Source organism: Seriola lalandi, unplaced genomic scaffold (genome assembly GCF_002814215.2).
Source record: "Seriola lalandi dorsalis isolate HSWRI2012SDOR001 ecotype SW California unplaced genomic scaffold, Sedor1 jcf7180002054949, whole genome shotgun sequence".
In the NCBI taxonomy this organism is placed as follows: Eukaryota; Metazoa; Chordata; class Actinopteri; order Carangiformes; family Carangidae; genus Seriola; species Seriola lalandi.
Genome location: NW_019525500.1, coordinates 1948537 through 1969745, shown reverse-complemented (window position 1 = coordinate 1969745; position 21209 = coordinate 1948537). Strand labels below are relative to the sequence as shown.

The window sequence follows — 21209 nt, the reverse complement described above, 5'->3', positions numbered from 1 at the left end:
CAGGGCTATCGTCAGAGACATTGATGTGCTAGAGGAAAAAAGTATGTGACGAGAATTTTATATATAGTATACATACATAATTGTGTATAATTGGGTTGGTGTACATGTGAAGCAAAACCATAGACAGCAATTGTTTCTGGATTTGTTATTGCCCTTGTGTCAAGCTTTCCTGCTTCAACAGCATGCAGAAATGTAAGCCATTAAGATACAATTGAACAGTCTGGGAATGCACACTGCAGAACAGGATAAAAGCAGGTACAGGTTCAGAAATTCAAGGCGGTTGTTTTCAGTTGGAATACGACCTGAATGTTTTGCATGTTTTGTATCTCACCTAGCAGCAGCAGCAGCAGCAGCAGCTCATAAACAGTGCAAAGAGAGAGAGAGGGTTGTTTACTCGTGTTCATGAGGAAGTTCACTGGGTGCATTATGGCTGATCTGCCCCTCAGCTGGGCCCCATGGCAACTTAATAGACTCTGTTCTTCCACCTGCTGGTCAGAATTGGATACTGCAGTCTTGCTAAAGCTAAAGCTAAAGCTTATTACCCCTTGATCTTCTTATTAAAATCCCAAGGCAGGTACAAAACCACCTTAACTAAAACTTGTCTATTACAAGTATCACTCAAGAAGGTTAAATAAACTACTTTATAATCATTGATGATGGTCATACAGAATGAGATTTGCTTGAATAACTAATGACACAGTAAAAGTAACCATTTGTGTCGAAACCAGAGCAAGTGAAAAGTTACATAACCAAATTTTGGTGGAAACTTTGACACTGTCAACCACAATAGACTTCCTATGATGCAAGCGAGCTGATGCTGAAGAGAAGACCCAGCAGGTTTATGTATTTGTTTTCTTTCTTTCATTTCTCAGATCCATCTATCAAACCCCAACCTACACCAGAGGTGGACCCGACTGTGTTTGAAAAGAGGTTCCTGCGGAAGATCAGAGACCTGGGAGAGGTAAGCTGTTCCTGCCGTGCTTCTTTGTTTATCTCTGCACAGCAGATTTGATCATTTATAAGAATGATCAAATAAGCAAACAAAACAACTTGGCCATTTAGTTAAGATACATTGGTAAGTGTTTTACATTAAATCTCATTTCTTTTAGTGCATTTTGTACTGTGAGAACTAGAAGAATGCCCCAAGGAGTATTAGCATTCTTGTGGTGATGCATGTCCTAAAATGAGCTGTGGGGATTAAAGAAAATACAGTGGACAGAACAAAGAGCAGTTGCAGACCTGAAAGTATTTACACAGCGATGAGAGACAATTCTTGCTGCATGTAGAGCAGAACTAATACATGATCGTCCAAATAACTTAAATTTCTCATGTTCCTTGTGCAGGGCCACTTTGGTAAGGTAGAGCTGTGTCGATATGATCCGAGGGGAGATAGAACTGGCGAGCCGGTGGCAGTGAAGTCACTGAAGCCCGAGAACCGGGAGGAGCAGAGCAACAACCTCTCAAGCGAGATCAACATCCTGAAGGCACTCTACCATGAAAACATTGTCAAATACAAGGGCATTTGCCAAGAGGAAGGTAAGATCGACAGAGTGTACACACACAGAGATGCACATAAACACTGACCAACAGACAAGTAGAAGCCCACATGTGTGTTGTTGGACCTGCACTGTTGTCACTAAAATATCTTCCTGAGATGTCACATCTGGTTGCGTTGGTGCTGAGTCATTCAAAATAAAAGCATGGTAAATACATTTCAGAGTTAGACAGCTGAGTAAAACGTTTGGTCATATTGGTGATTTAAGTTTATAAAAACATTTATAATGTGCCTTTTAGAGCAGCTGAGAGAGGAGCAAGCCTTTAAGGATAGATGTCACCAGACACACACACACACACACACACACACACACACAGACACACACACACTCTCTCTCTCTTTCTCACTCTCTCACTCTCTCTCACACACATTTTCTCTCTATATTAAAGCATTATGTCTGCTCATGAATTACTGCATGTTTATAGGTGGTCAGGCCATTAAGCTGATTATGGAGTATCTTCCACTGGGCAGTTTGAAGGAGTATCTACCCCGAAACAAAAGCAAGACCAACCTCAGCACCCTGCTCAGCTACTCTGTCCAGATATGCAAGGTAACGCAGTTTGTTTTCAGAGCTGTTTCCTCAGACCTGTTGACATTTACCTCGCAGTGAAACACCAGCTGTCAGTCTTTAATGTTTAACACCTTACTCCTGTGTAGTTACTGTCAATAATAAGCCACGCTCTAACTTTTTTTTTTTTTTTTAATGTTCTAACACTTCCTGTGTAGATACTGGTGGTGAGCTGCATTCCAAAACAGTAGTCATGTGATTGTCACATGATTTGATAAAGTTGAACAGGAACCTTCAAATGGTTACTGGCCAAAAACATCTCAGAAAAAAAAATGTTGTGGAGGTGTCGTTGACGTAAAAGTTTTTATGTTGCAGCAAATACGATCTAGATATCAGTGAAACAGTGTGAATTGTTTTAATTACCGGTAATAGATGCTGCATCAGGTTTGAATCTGCAAGTTATTGGCTGCTCCTCTCTCACCAGACTTCAGTCGCTCAGTTAAAACAACACAAGGCCAAGAGGCCGCATTTCAATCACTCTGGATAATGACCCTGTCTATTTTTATTTATTTTTTCTCAGGGAATGGAATATTTGGGATCTCAAAATTACATCCACCGAGACCTGGCTGCCAGAAATGTACTGGTGGAGAACGAGACGACGGTGAAGATCGGAGACTTCGGCCTCACCAAGAGCATCAAGGACAATGATGGATATTACACTGTCAAGGACGACCACGACAGCCCTGTTTTCTGGTGAGTCAAGGGGAGGGACGTTAGAAACGCACTGTAGATTTTAACCTCTCAGACCTGACCATGATAGCTGAGATCTTATTGTTAAAAGAAAGACTTGGCAAAAGGAAGGAGGGAATAGAAAAAGGAGGGAGACATTAAATGAAAATGAATTAACTGCAGACAGATAATATTTGAATTGAAGAGAGAATTACTTTGTAAAATATGGAAAAATGATGATCCATTCAGGAGCAAATTAAAAGTCGAATATTGAATTGACTCTGGTGTCAGGTGACATATAGCAAAGGAAATGAATATAAAGAACTTGGTAGCACTGAAATGAATTGAAGGAATTAGGTAATGACCAGAGAATGACCAGAGAAACAGTGGAGTAGTGTTAAGCACCAGGCACTGGGTTTGTATAATCTGAGCTGGAATAATCACAAGAGATTCTGTTTAAATTAAATTACAATATAGTGTGATTATTTAGAATAAACTCTAACCTTGGTTCAGTGACCTCTGAGAGAGTCTAGCATGTTTCTGGTTTCCCAAAAGTATTTGGGTGTTTTTTAGAAAATATGCGTCAAGTAAAATTCGACACAGTCTGTCCATTTGTCATTAAGGACACCTGTATGATTTCATTAGTAGTAGTTTCTTGAATCAAACATCCATAAATTCTTTGCAGGTGTAGGGTAACGACAAATAATTTCTTCATTTGTTCTCCAGGGACAACTTTTCAACCACAAAAGCCCTTAATATTCCTAATATATGTTTTTTATAGTATAGTGGAGTATTTGGCAGCTAAAGAGCCAGGAGTTGGTAGAGACAAAAAACAGAGCTAAAAGGAGGATGAGTGTTGGAGTTTAGTTCACCAGGTGGTGACAAACACGACTCCAAATAAATGATGTTTTGTAGCTGCTTGATATGAAAATAAGGAAGTCTGCAAAGAAGTTTTGCAATATTAATTTAAAAGTTGATATTTAAGTATATCAGTTTTGTGTTAGCCAAAAAACATCAGTTATTGGTGGTTTAAGCAAATATATTTTTCACAAAAGTAAAAGTTCCCTTAGCGGAATGAAATGTGAGAGAGGGCATCGGAAATTTGTTGTTGTCTTTTCTTTCAGTATTGCAGATCATAGTATGTCTGTAGTGTAGTATAGTATAGTATAGTATAGTATAGTATGTGTGTGATTATACTATATGAAAAAGCATTATAGCTGTATATTTAAGTCATACTATACTGTATGTGATAGAAAAACAGGGAAAGTTTGTATGTTAAATTGAACAAGAGTTCATGCTCTTACACTTGATGTTTTTCAGGTATGCTCCAGAGTGTCTGACCCAGTGTAAGTTCTACCTTGCCTCAGACGTCTGGTCCTTCGGGGTGACGATGTACGAGCTCATCACCTACTGTGACTCCACCAAGAGCCCAATGACGGTCAGTGTGCGGCGCTCTCCTGATTTCTGGATGATTACACATTAAAAATACATATAACACATACTGAACCAGTCTCGCAGAAAGAGAGAAATGAATCACAGCATTACACACAGTCATTTATTTGTGGCAGATGGTGTTGGTCTTTGGCCAGGAGCTGTGTCCAAACTGTGCCAATAAATAAGAGCTTAGTTTATCATGAGGCTCTTTCATTTACATCAGGCTTTTAACTGCCACTGTCATCCTGACTGACCTGTGACTAGTACTGGAGGGCAGGTACTAACAAAGAAATGCACAGGTCAAGTGAATGTTACAGGCTAAATCGATGAAATAGGAAAAGCTATTACATCTGGCTCACAAAGACTGTGTTGTATAGCTCTGTACTCATTTTCATGTTTCATATATCAATAGAAATAGAGCCCGTATTGAATATGTTGTTTCCTCTCTAACTCTCCTTGTCCTCACCCACACAGCTCTTCCTCAGTATGATTGGTCGAACTCACGGTCAGATGACCATCATCCGACTGGTGAAGGTGTTGCAGGAAGGGAGGAGGTTGCCACGTCCAGAGAGCTGTCCTGAGCTTGTAAGAAACTGTCTTCTTGTAACAAACATTAACTCAGTAACACACAATAATGACGAGGACAAAAGTATTTTTTTTTTAGATGTGTTCTGAAGAATCGTCTTTATTTACAGAAGGAAAGGAAAGCAATACCAGCAATAGTCAAAATGTCTGGCCTCCACAGAGACTCGAAGCTTCTCATGTACAGTAGTGGAAACATTAGAACTTCAGAAAACAACTTCACATATTACAAAAAAAAAAAATGTTATGCTTGGATGAGGTGGTAAAAAAAAACAACAAAAAAAGCCAAAATGCAGTGAAAAATTAATTTGAATAAATCTTGATTACATGAAGCATGTGATTTAAATGTCAAATGCTTAAATGTTTATTTCATGTTCCTCACGTTTTACATGAAATAAACATAAATACCATAATATTATATCAGGTTTTCTGCATTGTTTCACTGTTTGAGGTTTGACAGGCGCCATTATGCCGTGTTATTCCTTTCTCGCTGTTGTCAGCTTTTGTCTCAGACGCCTGATAACCGCGGTGTAAAGGAGCCTGAAATCAGTCAAATGTGACAGTTTAAAAATTAACAAATCCCAGGATAACCTGCCATCTTAAAGAAGAGAATATGTTCAGTGGTAGGAGAGGTAAAACTGGACCAGTGATCCTTTAGTTTTGGGTTCGCTCGATGGCTGTGCTTTTGAAAGGAGGTCAGTCAAATATTAGGTGCTGGAAACAGACTTTGAATTGTATTAGTGACAGAAGATGCTGCTCTCAGACTTTTTTTTCTTGGTGTTTGCGTGTCTGAGCAATGAGAACAGTGGGAGTTTCCACATCCAGACCTATTTAGACTTCTAGAGGCTACTTTGTTTTAATTTCGGCCTTTGAATTGAATCATTTTAAATACGAGAACGTATCCATACATGTAATTAGTTCTTAGTTTACCCACGTCTAAGCCCAACCTGACCTGTAAAAAGCCTGTTAGAAACCTGGTTTTCTGTAACAATGGCCGATCTCCAGGAAAAATCCAGCTTGTGAAATCCAGTTTCAGGGAAACCAGGTTTCTCATTTACACGATATTTAAGAAATCATCTTAGTGGAGAAAGCTGAGTGTGACACAGTTACTTAAGTTACCCTACAACACAGAGCAGTTAGATTCTTAAAGTTCGTAAAATACTTTAAAATTTTTCATCCTGATAATCTCTGTCACTGGTGATGCTGGCTTAAACTACAGGAGGACATTTATCTTGTGGACTTGAAGCATATTTAAAATAAGGATGTTGACACCTATATTGACCTTAATTAGCAGATCAGGTATCAGCCAAACCTGAATGTTCATTCTTCAGTTAAATGTCATGTTGCTGAATTTTTTGACACATTAATTGCTGGCTTCATGTTACCTTTAATAAAATAGTCCATGGAGTTGAGACAGATTTTAAATTTGGGCGAAAAAAAGAGTCAACCGGTATCAGCACATCGCAAAACACGTTACATTTGCAGCTTATTTCTTGGTTCGTCTTTACATTTCTTACCACCTGTGATCTAACATAGCGTGTGTTTGACAGGTGTACGATCTGATGCGCAAGTGCTGGGAGCAGATGCCTGACAGGAGAATCACCTTCAAGCGCCTGATCGAGGAGCTGACCAACATGCAGCAGCAGCTCCAACCACAAAACAACTTTCAATAAACCTCCAGCTGTTTGAGGTTCTGGGAGCGCAGTCGACTTTTGCATGCGGACTTGGGAACAGATGCAAATGGCAAAATTGGCCCCAGATCAGCATCTGCTTATGCTGCTTCATTTTTACTGCGAGACGGTCCTGAAGTGTCAGCGCTTCAGACAGTCACGCCTCATCACATATAACCCTTATAAAACCCACATAAAGACTTCAATCCTAATCAACTACCATTTTAGCCTTCCATATATTTTTATATTTTTATTTGCTGGGCTAATATTTTCAGTTATTGTTATATTTCCTTACTGTATGAATATTGGTTATGAAATGAGTAAATCCTGTTAAACCTTGTAGCCTTAGCCCATGCTAAGTGTGACCTTATATCTACCCAAAGGACTTCCGAGGGTATCTAACACATGTAACTGTCTGCATTGTGAGAAGTGTCAAACTCATGTGGACTCATCCCTCATATATAGTGTATAATGAGCCTTATAATAGTGCGGACTCGAGGCTGGACAGATGGAAACCGAGCAGAGAGAGAAACCGGTTTAATGCTCACAGCTGTGCGACGGTCGTCTTTGTGACAGACGCTGAGTGGATCACTTGATGAAACCTGTTGAGAAGTGCTTGAATGGACAGAACACAGGCATTAACAGATACTAAAGATGTGGTTTCCAGCATTTTTGTGTCACTGCTGTTTGGGTCATGGACTCCTGTTTGGGGGAGAAAAAAAAAAAATCACCTTATTTGTATCTGTTTTAGTTTCTGGAGCCGCGGAGTGATCTGTGATGCATGTTTAGATTCTCTGCTCAGGATGTGCAGACACAGTCACATAGAACTGCCATTAAATTAGAGCCAGCAGTCGGTCAGCGGTGTCCTTTTCGCTGCTTTGTCGTCATCGTTATACAGTTAAATCAATTAGTCGATCAACTGAAAATTAATCAGAAACCTTTTTGATAACCAGTTATTCTTTATTCATTGATTCAATTTTGTTTTCCTGTGTCTTGTCTTTGTAACATTAGTTGGGATTTTATTGGTTTGACAAAAGCAGCAATTTGACAAAATTATTTTGACTTTCAGGATGTTTTTAACCCTCTTTCAGACATTTAATAGACAATATTGAGAAAATATTCCACACATTAATCTTTACTTACAGCCTAGATTGTTTAAATGTGTAATAATCACTGTCTGACTTATAGTGACGAACATGACGAGTATTTCTTTCTTTGTGGAGAAGCAGTTTGAGCTGCATTAGAACCGAAACAGAAAATCTAGTTTTTCCTTTTACAGGTTATGACTGTCTATTAATGCTTGATACTCTCCTCCTCCTCCGCAAATCACCAGAGTTGGATTAGGTTTTGCAGAAAGAGTGAAAAAGTTCTGTTTTTTTCTCTGTAAAATCTTCAGATGGAGGAGGTCAAATGTTTGGAAGGAGTTCAGTTTATATTTTGAAAGAAATGCTGCTGTATAACTATAACCCACACCAGTGGCGACGCCCCTGAACTTGTTGACGTTCCGTCCCATGAGCAGTCAGTCATTACCATGGGGACTCGGTGCTCGTGGATGGGACCACACCCATCTTTGAACTCAGCATTCGTTTCAAATAAGTTTGATGACTATCGTATACAGTTGTGATAAAATCTGTCCACAGACATACAAGCACCTGGCAAATGCTCATGGCCTCTGTGGTGTCACCAGGCCACAGTTTGCCATGATATCTCTCTCTCACACACACAAACACACACACAGAAAACAAAACCAGCCACACTGATAATCCTTCCTGAATCTTCAAAAGTGAAGAAAAAAAAAAAGCATGTGTGCTTCAGGGGTGAGAGATTAAGATAAGTACCTGTGACAGACACTTGAGGGCAGTATAATTTCACTTTTCTTCTCCTTCTTCACACACAAATATACTATACATTATATTATGGAGCGCAAAGGATTGTATGTGGAAGAAGTTCAGAAGGTTTTTTGAAGTGAGAGATTAAGATTAGTCAGTGTGACTGATGGCATTGATGTTCCTAAAAATATTTTTGTTGACAGTTATTTTTGCATTTTATTTGTAAAATTTTCTTTTTAATTCCCCCATATGCAAGGAAAGTGTATTTTATCTGTGTAAATGTGATACCGTTTGAGCAGAGGGTTTTTTCTGTTTTCAATTGGCTGCGTAGCTGTGAAGTCTCGCTCGGTCACGTATCACCACTTCAGAAATGGTCAGTTGAGTTTAACGCAGCCCTGCGGCTTTTACTGTGAATGTAGGCAGAAAAAAACAAAAGTACTGTCGAGGAGACAAAGTTGAGCTTCAGTCCACATTTTATTTAGGAATGTAAAAGACAATTCCTTCTGCTCAAAATAAGAGAAAAGAAATATATTTTTCAAAATATAAGACCAAAGTATGAATTATGGAAGGTAAAAGTATCCATAAATACACAATGAAAAAATAAATAAAATCAATGTTTGTTGTGTTCTGTGTGTCAGTCCAAATGCAGTATCATTATTATTATTATCATCATTATTTTTATTATCATTATTACTGAAAACAATTTGTTCTATATATTACAGTTCTAAGTAGGCATGCTAAAATTGCTCTAGAAATACCTTATTCACAGTAAAACAATATCAATGTCAGTGTGATATAAAATTTTGCAAAATCTACAGTATATTTCAGGTCAGAAGAAAATCCACATACTTGAAAAGGAAAAACTTTACAAAACAAGAAGCACAGCAAATCTAGATTTATCTACAGCCATTAAAGTGTCAGAAAATCAGATATACTTCAGTATTGCAAAGCTTTGTGATCAACACATACACACACACACCATGAGTGATTCATCATTCAATATTGCAAAGTCCAGCCTCACCACTGATAAGTAGTTTTCATACTGGTCCAATGGCAGCACACTGAAGCTTAGAGGAGGCTCCGTTTACACAAGAACAGAAAAATCTGGATTTTAACCTGAAGTCATTCAGCTGTGTTTGTGTTAAGCCTACAAACAAACAAAAAATCACAACCAAACTACACAAGACTCCAAATAAGATTTTCTGTTCTGGTTTAAATGAACACTCTAAAAAAAAAAAATAAAACCGACTTTCATGTGAGTATCATAGTTCTATTAACAACTAAAGACCAAAAGAAAAAACATAAGCTGCATTTACACAGCAACAGAATTGATCCTGAACTCTCTGAGGTGCAAACTGCAGCTGGCTCACTGACAGGTGAAGATCACCAACGTTATGAGATTCAAGAACATCCTTCAGCTCGTGTGCACATGCAGGCTTTACTTGTGCTGTTATTTTCAGGGAGCCGGGCCCCTATTGTGTACAATCATCATGAGGACATCACGTCTTAGTGGCACCAAGAGGCACAGAAACTAAAGAGATAAAACCATTTCTCCATCAGTCTGACCGCTCAAAAAACATTCCTCAGTAGAACAAAAGGGCCTGACGTCTACACAGGTGACTGACAACACACATAAAAAAAATTATCTCCCCAGTTGTAGAGTAATTTTTATTCTATACGTCATACTCAAACTGTGGGAGGCAGCTTTAAAGATAATATTGCAAAATCAGTTCGAGTCCAAAATGATACATCCATCGTTTGGATGTAGTTCTTTGTTAAAGTGGAGCAGAACCAGACAGAAAGATGCTTTAAGAAAAATGCTGCATGTTAGGACACGTGAAGGTGAAAGAAGAAAAGCTGATCATTTGACAAATCTGACTTGATGGCACAAGTTATCAAGAGAAAAAAAAAAAAATAGGCGAAGTGGGAAGCGACAAAAAGTGTCAAGACTGTCATCACATTTGACGTCGGCTGTGTCCCAACTCAGGTTCTGTGTCCTGTGAAGGTGTTTCCAGCTCCACCACCAAATGAGACTGTCTAGCGTCACAGAGACCAAAACCCGTCACATCATCAGCTGGGAAGAGGTCAAACCACCACTGGCTATCATGTGTGAACAACTAAACCATCTCCATGAACTGATCAGAATCCATCAGAGGAGGAGGACCACAAGAGGTGGCTGAAAATCAAGAGATACGATATCTGTGCAGCTCCCAGCGATATGTTATTCTCCATACTAGGAAGTCTAAGTGTATAAGTCTAAGTGTATACATCAGTGGTGGGATGTAAATATGTATCTTTTCTATCTGTGAAAGGTGCTGTATAAATACATTTTTACTTACTTACATATACTCAAGTACATATATGAAGTTTAAAAGAACTTTTACTTGTATTGGAGTCATTTTACATTGTGGTATTTTTTTACCTAGACTTCAGCAACGATTCTCCGATTTACATTCTGCAGGAGCTGTTTTTATTGATCTAGTTCATGGGATGTTTTTGATGACCACCCTCACTCTCACACACACACACACACAACTGCTCACCAGATCAATATCGTAAACTCATAAATTAAAAAGAACAACCTGCGTTCCTCACTAACAAATAAGCATGCAGTGGTTTCGGGGGGACACAGGCCCACTGAGGATACGCCTGCTGTTTCCTACAAATTCAAGTAAAAGCCAATCACATTCCTCTGAGCCCTCTGGCATGGAGGAAAGCTTTTTCATGCCAATACAGACTTCAGACACGGCGTATGACCAGTCACAGAAACTAAAGTGTGTACTGATGTGTAACTGACTGGAAAATGTTGATAATTATGTTAATGATAAATTTGATTTAAAGTGCCTTTCATGTAACCCAAAGGCACTTTACTTAGAGAAAACTAGTGTAATTCTGTATTGTTCTTAATGACAACAAATCATATGAAAAGATCTAAACCATCATTCTACTAACAAGTGTTGCCAAGTCTGATTGATCTTATTGTTCTCTGCCATAGAGCGCTGATGTCCAAAAACTATTAACAGCTCAGTGAGCCACAGCTCACCTGAATGTGGGTATTTTAGTCTATTTTGAGGCAATCCCACAAACACTGTTCTGCTGCTGTAAATATTCACTAAAGCACAAATGTAGATTAATCCGCAGGTGAAAATAGTCCCTGGAAAATGCCTCAATTCCCCATTTGAGTAACCTCTGCTAAAATCTACAGCACCCAGCTTTGAAGATTTATGTCTTCAATAGGAAAAATGGGTTTGGGACTGAAAATCATGTTAGAAACAGGAAGTCAGAAAGCGTTCAGAGACAGACTAACCCATTGTTGGATTCTATCTTTTCATGGGATTTGTTGACAATGAAAAAATCGACAATATCATCAGCCTTGTCCTATAAATGTGATTGATGCAGATTTTGTGGGATTATTCTGCACAAAGCCACATTCACAACATGCCGTGACTGACAGTTTTGGAGGTTTGATGCCAACTGTGACCTTATGTGTTTGTATCCGAGCGTCTACAATTAGACTGCTGTCAGATATCTCTCCACCAGTGGGGGAGGAATGGTGTTTGTCAGTTGGCCTGCGGTAAAAATGCAGACACAGATTGTTTTCTCTGTTGATATTGGAGAGGAAGGACAATTTACTCCACAGGACAGACAATAATAAGGAAAAAAAAACATGAGCTTAATAACATATTCAACTAGTTTTGGATCACACTAGGAGAGCTGTGAGAGTGGAGGTGAGAAATGGTCTGTGAGAGTCCATCTGATACTAATACCAGAGCAGGAGAAGAGACATTTCCTGTGTGTTGGAGTGTGTGTGTGTGTGTGTGTGTGTGTGTGTGTGTCAGCTCTACAGGTGCGTGCAAGATGCAGGACTCTGGCAGACATAACCAACACTCTTCACTGAGCAAGCAGAAAGAAGAGGAGAAAGACAAAAAAAAAATCCCTGCAGGCTGAAGGCAGCTGGAGTTGTTTTTCCATTCCTCTGTCTTTCAGCCTGTCTCTCCTTACTGCCACTACCTGCCAGGAGCAGTACATTTTTAGAGAGCTCCACATGCGCGCACACACACACTCAGCTACAATTACTACACAGAGCACCAGCCCAAGTAAACACCAGTTCAACTCTCATTAATCCGCGATTCAGTAACGGAAGAAAGTTCAGACTCGATAAAACTATTGAGTGACAAATAGAGGCTGTAATCAATCTGTAGGTCAAAGTGTGAGAGCGGTGAACATGTGAGAACATCTTCTGAGCATCAATTTCTTATTTGGTGCAAACTCACATCTACAGCTGTTTGGCTGAGTCTGAACTCTCACAGAAATAATGTAAAAATGTGCCGCTCACCAACGGTTTCTGGCTCCAGCACACACACACAGTATGTGGCTGTCATGTCTTTCTAAAAGTGGAAGGTACAGGAAAACTTGATGTTAATAAAATCTACTTGTATAGGTGTTGTTGTGATGTACATGTGATGTACATGTGAAAAGCAAAAATCAAAGTAAATTGAAAAAAAAAAACCCCATCAAATATTCTCGTCATTTTTCTCAGAAATGGAAGCGGCAGGACAGTGCAGGTGTCAAAGTCACAAAGTCAAGAAGACGACACAAATAATGCAAAAGTAACTTCAAGGCCCCACACAACAACAACAAAAACATGTGGCTTTTTGTTGCTATGGTAACATGCAAACATGGTTTACAGTACAATGTGAAGGTAATCCCACAGCTATAGACTGTTGGCTTGAGCCAGATGAGCTTTGAACAACCTGAAGTGAAAACACAGCAGAGCAGCTTCTCCACGTTCACGACCAAACATAAAACCAGGGGCTGCAACTACTGAGACGATTATTTTCATTACTGACTCGTCTGTTCATTATTTCCTTGATTATTTGCTGGGTCTATAAAAAGTTAGAAAATAGCAAAAAATGCCAATTATGACATATTCAAATTGGTTGTTATCCATCATATTAGCCAAAAAGTCCTCCCATTTGAGAAGCTGGAACCAGCGAGTGTTTGGCATTAATTGACTACCAAAAACTAGCCAATTCATTTTCTGTCAAATAATCAATCAATCGTCTTAGCTCTAAAAATCAATGGAACGTTTGTCTGATGGAATATGAACCTGAGAATTCGATGCTTAACAGAGACCAAATCAATTCATCAAGTTTGTAGTTCAAGCAAATAAATGTCTTTTGTCCTTCTTTTGGAATTGTTCTGGTAAATATGTAGACAAATATTCCTCCTGTTATTGTCTTCACACTGTTAACACTACACAGACGGCAAACGTTCTAACAAGCTAATTACACTGATAACTTGTCAGTCACGGATCGAGAGGTCACACAGTGTTCCGTATTTGGACAGTTTTCTGTCTATGATTTAAAAAGAACGTAGCGCAATTAACAGTTAATTAGAGGCGAGATGTGCAGCCCAAGACCATTAACACCATTAACAGCTATTTAGTTACAATTTCACACTTTCTTTCCTGCAACTGTAAGTTGATTTCAGAACAGAGACAAACCTGAAAAGTGGATTTAAAACTTATGAAACAGGCTCTAACAGGCTGACACAAGTCCAGTAAAGTTACTTCTGCTCTCAGTCCATTTTTACAAGTGAACGGCTGCTCATTCAAGTTCAGTGACACGACTCTACATGAGGTTTCAAAATGTCAGTTACACTGTATTTACTCATCCTCAAAACTCGTCCCACATGTGTAAATCTGTCTCTACGAGCACTTGAATCCGGTTTTGATACACGCACGCACACGCTTCAGTAGTATACTGTATAAAGTAATGGCTTTAGAGAAAATGAGGTTGACACATCTGTTGACTGACTTTAGCACCTGAATCTATTGTGGCAGGCAGTCAGAGTGGAAAACAGACAGACAGGAAGACAGACAGACGGGAAAACAGACAAGTAGGCTGTGACTTCTAAAGTCTGCTGCCTCAGCTGTTCACGTCCACAAACACAGAGGTCCTGTCTCTGCCTGCGAGACTGTGAGAGTGTGTGTGTTCAGGCCAGACAGACTTTTCTATCTTGCCTTTTAAAGAGGTGGAGGAGAGAGCTGAGCACTTCTCATCCACTCATACCGGGAAGCAAATCAAACAGTGGCTCTGAGCCAGGCCAGACAGCCAACTAGTGCAGAGGAGCACGTCACCATAAAATGTGTCTACGTGGTCACAGTTGAGTCAGGTGAGATCAGGCCAATGAAAGTGTAGAACTGCCTGCTTCTGAGCAGGAACCACAAGTGGAGACAGAGATGTCCAGTGAAAGTAGATTGGACTACAAGCAGAGACTTCATGGGACAGCTTAATTTAAAATTACATAATTTCTGTTCCATGAATTTTCTGTAATGTGAAGGAAGTTACTTAGTCATATAACATGCTTGAGCCTGACAGTGCAGCATAACAGTGGAATTCAAGCTCCAAGCTTTCAAGAAATAAAATTCCTCTGTCAATTTGTTTTCATTTTGATATAGGAAAAAAACAAAATAACCAAAATAAAAGCATTTTTAAAAAGCGCAGCCAAGAAAAGTCACAGTCATACAGATGTCAGAAAGGATGTAAGCCACAACAGTGCAAAGGCAAGTTTGTACAATCAGATAAAATGGAAACCGAAAATAGAAAGGCATGCTATGTAGAAACTATATGACATTTTGAAGAAAAATGGGGCAGAAAAACTTAAACATGATTAATTTTTACAGTGTTTACAAATCAAATATTGGATCAATCCAGTACGCAATTGATCAGTGGGGAAAGCTGGACATGACCACCTGTGTAAATTTAAAGTCTGCCCTCAAACGTGTCAGCTGCCAGTGCATGAACACAACAACAGACAGAGTTTGTGGCTAAACTGGAATCAGTCCATGTGCTTCATGAGTCCACAAACAGTGGAAAAAGTCTCCCCTGACAGCTCAGTTTTAATATGTAGAAAAAAAGAGGGGAGCTATTGAGTGCGGCAAATGTGAGAACAGTTATTTTGCTAAAGACAGTATGTGCACACATACAGACACATATTAGGACAAAGAACTGAAAAAAGGCTTTGGCTTTGCGTTCCTCTTCCTGTCTGTATTTGGGCAAATATTTAGCACATTAAATGTTCTCACTCCTTCATGAGTCCATGCTCCATCACGTGCTAGTTACATGTTAAATATGAATTTCTACAGAGTGAAAGCAGGACTGTGACACCATGAAACACATCACAGTCAACACGAGTTAGAAAACATGTAACTGGATGAAGGGCAAACAGCAAAAGAGTCAAGATAAGGGAGTAATGGAAAACCGGAAGGTAGGGGGGGGTGTGTGGGTGGGTGTGTGTGTGTGTGTGTGTGTGTGTGTGTGTGTGTGTGTGTGTGTGTGTGTGTGTTTGTACTGTAATAGCAGTACAAAGCATAGAGGGAGATGTATTGCCTTTAGCTTAATCAGTATTTAACAGCGAACCTGCACACCACCACTCTTACATTACCACTGATGCTCCACTCTTGTAAACATCATGCACATCCTGTTTACAACGAGCTATTATGTGATTTGTACACTTTATCTGATCTCACCCGCTATTGGTTTTCACAGTGTGTGAGCGTGGTTGCTATGGCGACGTAAGTAATACTCTGCTCCGTGATATAAAATCATAGTTATGAGCAAAATACAAAAAAGAGCTTTTACTAAACAAGGGTATGAGCCATTACTGTTACGCAGGAGAATATAATGCCGTGTGAACGGCAAAACATTTTACATTAAACAGTTCTACAGTAGTAGGAGCTTGAGTTATTGCCGGTTTGTTAGACAAGAGGCATGTGCACATTACAAACCTAATGTCCAAACCGTAATATTAAAATGCCAAGCCCTCTCCTAATGAACATAAAAACCTTCAGGACATGAAAGACATTTCAGTTCACAGCCTGTGCACTAGCAGTAATAATGGCATTAATAAAAATGGAATTAAAAGAGGAAATACAAGGTTTTTTTGCAAAAGATAATATTCAGATTTTTTTTTGTTTCAATAGTTTCCTTTTTGCCCTAAAAACATAAAAGTGTGGAAATTATTCTCCCAGCGCCCATGAACATCACACGCAGAGGTGTGTTACACTGTAGGAGCATCTGATGAGCAAAAACATGCTCATGCTAAAAAGTCTGATTCTGACAATTCTCAAATGATAATGACCCTGTCCCAGTCCCACACTACAGACTAATTTTATACAGGATATACTACAGTCATCTTCATAGTATACTGGTTTTAGCAGTTAGTTTCTAAACAAGAAATGTGCATATTTTACCATTTTGTACAAACAAGAAATGATGCAATATGTGCCCAAATGTCATAAAACTGTGACTTTGGAATGTCACTGCCAATTCAGCTAAGTGTTTTCACAAAAATATAACTTTTACTTTTTGTTTTCTGTGGTGCTCCTGGAGCCGTTTCACCGCCATCCAGAATTATCTGTGAGCAGCTCCTCAATTTCCTACTCTTCCACTGAGCGAAAACAGTGTGCATCAACAGCACGCTAAATATGTGCTGTCATGAAGTGCAAAAACACTGCATACTAAAACCTGCTTGAAAGTATGTAGTATGGACTTGGGACACAGAGTCAGAAAGCTTTATGTTCTACTGGCAGCTGGAGATGGAAGTACAGCTCCTGTTACAGACCAAACAGCTCTTTCTGAAAAACCGCCCACTGCGTTACAGCCGGAAGAGAGCCGAGAAGAGTGGCTTAAATGTTAAAAACCAAACCAAATAACTACATTTAAGTCAATACCAGCTGATTCAATGTCAATAAAATGACTTGAATCGCCTTGGATTATTATATTACAAATATATAACAGTATAGATTGAAAAAAATCCGACATGTAATAAATGTTTTCCTTTCATTCATGTAGTACAATAAGCTCACAAAAGAGCTGGGAAATGTCCATTATATATGATATTGTCTGTTACGCATGGCTTTATATATTCTGTATTACACACTGTATATACACAAGCCTTTTCTTTACTGTCCAGTCTCTATAAGAAAGGTTCATTCATTGAGGGAAGCGTCTGTAAGTCACCACAATTAAGGGCTTTGATTTGTTCATGCCCTTTTTTTTTTCCTGAAGTGCTCCCACCTTGGGATTGAAATGGCTGACACTTCCTACAGATACAGCATATCAACACACACACACACACACACACGTATACACACGCATTCTAATCCTCCGCGGGGGGATATAAAAGAGGAATCTGGGCAATAAAACGAAAGGAGAAGACACTGAAGCGGGAACAAACAGATGTCAGTTTGACTGACGAATCAAAGCGGGATTGTGCAACACCATTTTGTCTTTTGAAAAAAAGGAGTCACAGAGGAAGAGATCTGACTGTAAGACCAGTCCTAAGACAGTTTGAGCAGACGGACAGGTCGCCTGGCTGGAAATACAAAAGCAGCTTATACATACAGATACAATATACTTTAGTTTACATTATACTAGAAAAAATTTATAAGTTAATATTAGTTAAGTACAGTTGACACATTTACTGAGAGACAATATCTTAAGAGTTAAGGCTTGAACAGGACAAAAGCAACACCATTTTTGTGTGAGTGTGTGAGTGAGTGTGAGTGTGTGTGTGTGTGTGTGTGTGTGTGTGTGTGAGAGAGTATGTGTGTGTGTGTGTTCGTTTGTGTTCATAAGTGCCAGGATCAAAGAGCACTATGGCTTGCTTTAATTTGAGCCATTTGCAACCCTAACTCTATTCAACTCGATACCTACTGTAGGGATGCAAAATGGCAGCCAGAGAAAGGCCACAAGAGGGAGCTGTGACATCCAGCAGAAGCTGTTTGTGCCTTCCTCCATAAGCTTTAGGCTTTAAGGTGGTTTGGTTCATACTAGAGCCTCTTCCTCTTAAAGTAGTCGGCGTACTGCCCCCCCAGGCCCTGGGAGTGCTGCCCGATGTAGGCACCATCTGATGATGTCACTTCCTGAACCGCCAACTGAGGATACTCTCTCTTATGGCCCCTTGTCTGGTTCTGAAGAGTCAAAAGTGAGAGAGACAGGGGGAGTTAGAAGTGAAGAGAGGGTAAGTCGTAGCACTTTAAGGAAAAGTTTGACACTTTGGAACACACTTATTCGCCCTCTTACAGAGAGGTCCACCTCCTTACCTTTAAGTTACATGTGAGATCAATCTATTCATCTAACTCTTGGCAAGAACATGAATAAGCATTTTTCCCCAAAATGTCAGACTATTCTTTTAAATGTTCACAAATGTCTGGCATGTTAAAGGAACAAGACGGCTGCTACCTATATTCAGAGTTGGAAGCTATAAAGCTGTCACTGATGTTTGAGGGTTTTTCATTTTGCAACAGTGAGAAAGAACATTTGGTTCATTAATTCTATAAATATCCTGCCCATCCTCCTAGACACATTTCTCTTGTCTTTGTTGCTTTCAATACACTTAAAAATATAATCAGATGATATGTTTTTAGATCTGAATATTGAAAACTCTTCAACAAACAAATCCATCAAGCTTTTTGAGCCTTCTTGGAAACTTCTGTTTTCATTAATTAACTTTAAGCCAAACAGTAAACTGCTTTGCATGGACTTCAAATGTTCTTTAATTCCTTAAACCTGCAATAATTTGTGGCCACGTGGGGCAGCGCGGGGAATATCACTGGCATATCACCACCTTTTAAGTTGATTTGGTTAATTAGTTGAGAAAAAGTTGCTTATTTACACATCCAGCAGTTACAGAGCAACATTATCAGTCATTTGGAATAATGCTTGCATACACCTGACGGGTTTACGTCATACTTTCTATTTGCTTTGTTTCCCACCAACTCCTGAGGGACATATCTTGATCTTAAGCTGCTAAATGCTCCACTTTGTTCACCAGCTAATCGGTAACTGTCTCTATCTGCTGTTTAAGTACAGAAGGTTTTTTTTCCCCCTGAAAACATCTGCTTGCTTTGGTGGACTATGATGCTATGAGAATGAGTGAACCAGAACAGCAGAGTTGAGGGCCAACAACTAAACGATCAGCTGAAACTCATTATAAATCTCTGTAAAGCTGAGGGGAGCTGGGGATTTAGGTGGTAATCTTCTGAGGGTTCATCACTATGACCAAACGTCTTCACATCCTCACAAAGTTTTTACATTTTCATTTGATACATTGTTAATTATTATTTGGGTCAACTTATTTATTTTAATATTGAAATTCTATTTTTTTGCCATTATAGAGAGGGTAAAAAACTAAAATACCTCTGTGTGCTTCAAACATGAAAAGAAAACAGTAAATTACTATATTTAGATTTTTTGATGGATTTATGTTCATTTTTATTTGAGGAAATAAAAAATGTGCTGTTAATAAGAAATGGTGTCAAAGTTTCGTTCTTGCAATTCCAACTTAAAAAGGATCATTCCATTGCTTTTTCCCAAGCAACAGATCTTAAATTTGGTTTTCCTTTGCTTCTTGAGTGGACAGCGTTTCTGCAGTCAGAATTGGTCATCAAACATTTTCTCTGGTGTCTAATGATCCATGAGAATTTTAATGTGTATGTTTCCATCACTACATTGACAGATGAAAAACTGAAGATAAACTGAGAAAAAGTGGCTGGAAAAAGAAAGTGGAAGAAAAGCTCACAAGTTGGAATTTGACAACAATGCAAACATGGTGTGTGTGTGTGTGTGTGTGTTTCAGGCTAACAGTCTAAAGGTCTTATATCCAGTAAGACAAGGCCACAGAGGCTGTCTGTACAAACAAAGGCTAATCTTTCTAGAGACGAGGCTTAGCTCACACGTCTGGATCCTGTTTCTCTGCTTACGCCATCACACACACTCTGAATCTCTTCCTCCTCTTTTTCTCTCAATGGTTTTTACAGCCTTGAACTATGAGGACAAATATCTCAGAAAAAATACCACACCAAACATGAAATATAACACACTGATCTATTAGCGCCATAATATACGAGCAAGACAGTGTCCCTCATAGACATAAGTGAGCAGACAATACGCTAATCTCATCTACCTGCCCATCGACTCATCAAAACAGTCACATATCCAGTCTGCTGTTTGACAGAAATACAGTTCTGAACATTATTTTCATTTCAACATGAAGAACAATGATCCCCTCCCACAGATCCCTGCAGTCAACAACCAGTAGGGCCCACTAATATCAGAAGTTGCAGAGGAAACCGTGAAGCCCTTAGCTGCAATATGAAATGTTTGGATTTTGTCTTTTCACTTAGGTTGAGCGTGCTCACTCTAGACTGTCACTTCAAAATGTGAGAACAGTAATGTAGGATCCAAGAAGGTTTTTCACCCAACTCCACTCACAGAAGTACTTAAAGTGTCATATCTTGTATTAGACTGTGATTTGTTTTCACTCACATAGTAGTAGGTGTTCCAGTCTGTGGCAGCAGTGTGTGTGTGTGTGACAGGGTTTGGAGTGGCTGCGGCAGGGTGCGGCGCCCCGAGGAAGCCAGGCATTAATGGCAGGGTGCTGTAGGCTGGGAGCACAGCAGCGGCTGGTAGGACGGCTGGCGGAGGAGCCGCACCATTACTGACTGCATGCAGAGAGACTCCTAGAGGCTTACACACATCGACCTCCTGTAAGAAACACGCAAACACATGGTAAATGTCTAGTGATAGAACAGCTTCAAACTGCATAACAGGAATAATATCAACAAGGCAATAAAGAAAACGTCCCCAAAGCCTCTAAATCTTAAGGTCCATTTTATTGCAAGGTGGCGTATCATTGCTGAAGGGTTGAAAGCAGCTCATGATTTCACAAAGTACAAATTTACTTACTCATGTTAACTTTTCTGCCCCCCAGAGGCTATTGTTAAATATGTCAACGTTTACAGATGACACTCAACAGTCATCACTCATTCACCTCATGGGGTTGTTCTTTCAAACCCACCAAAACAAAATGCTACAATGTCATGACAACATATT

At 39.4% G+C, this 21209-nt stretch overlaps 2 protein-coding genes across 2 annotated transcripts in view; one reads left to right on the top strand and one right to left on the bottom strand.

The window, feature by feature from the left end:
* The window catches only part of jak1 (Janus kinase 1), a 38284-nt gene extending 29359 nt beyond the window's left edge, over positions 1-8925 (top strand). Inside the window, exons 17-24 of the mRNA XM_087170472.1 lie at positions 4-41; positions 873-961; positions 1344-1536; positions 1981-2105; positions 2644-2816; positions 4113-4230; positions 4701-4811; positions 6359-8925. Of these exons, the coding sequence (XP_087026598.1) occupies positions 4-41; positions 873-961; positions 1344-1536; positions 1981-2105; positions 2644-2816; positions 4113-4230; positions 4701-4811; positions 6359-6481 (970 nt within the window). The 3' untranslated portion in view covers positions 6482-8925. The remainder of the gene's footprint in view (positions 1-3; positions 42-872; positions 962-1343; positions 1537-1980; positions 2106-2643; positions 2817-4112; positions 4231-4700; positions 4812-6358) is intronic.
* The window catches only part of raver2 (ribonucleoprotein, PTB-binding 2), an 87818-nt gene continuing 75371 nt past the window's right edge, over positions 8763-21209 (bottom strand). Inside the window, exons 15-16 of the mRNA XM_023394575.2 lie at positions 20643-20861; positions 8763-18286 (exon numbers count right to left, since the gene is read on the bottom strand). Coding sequence (XP_023250343.2) covers positions 18146-18286; positions 20643-20861 — 360 coding nt within the window. The 3' untranslated portion in view covers positions 8763-18145. The remainder of the gene's footprint in view (positions 18287-20642; positions 20862-21209) is intronic.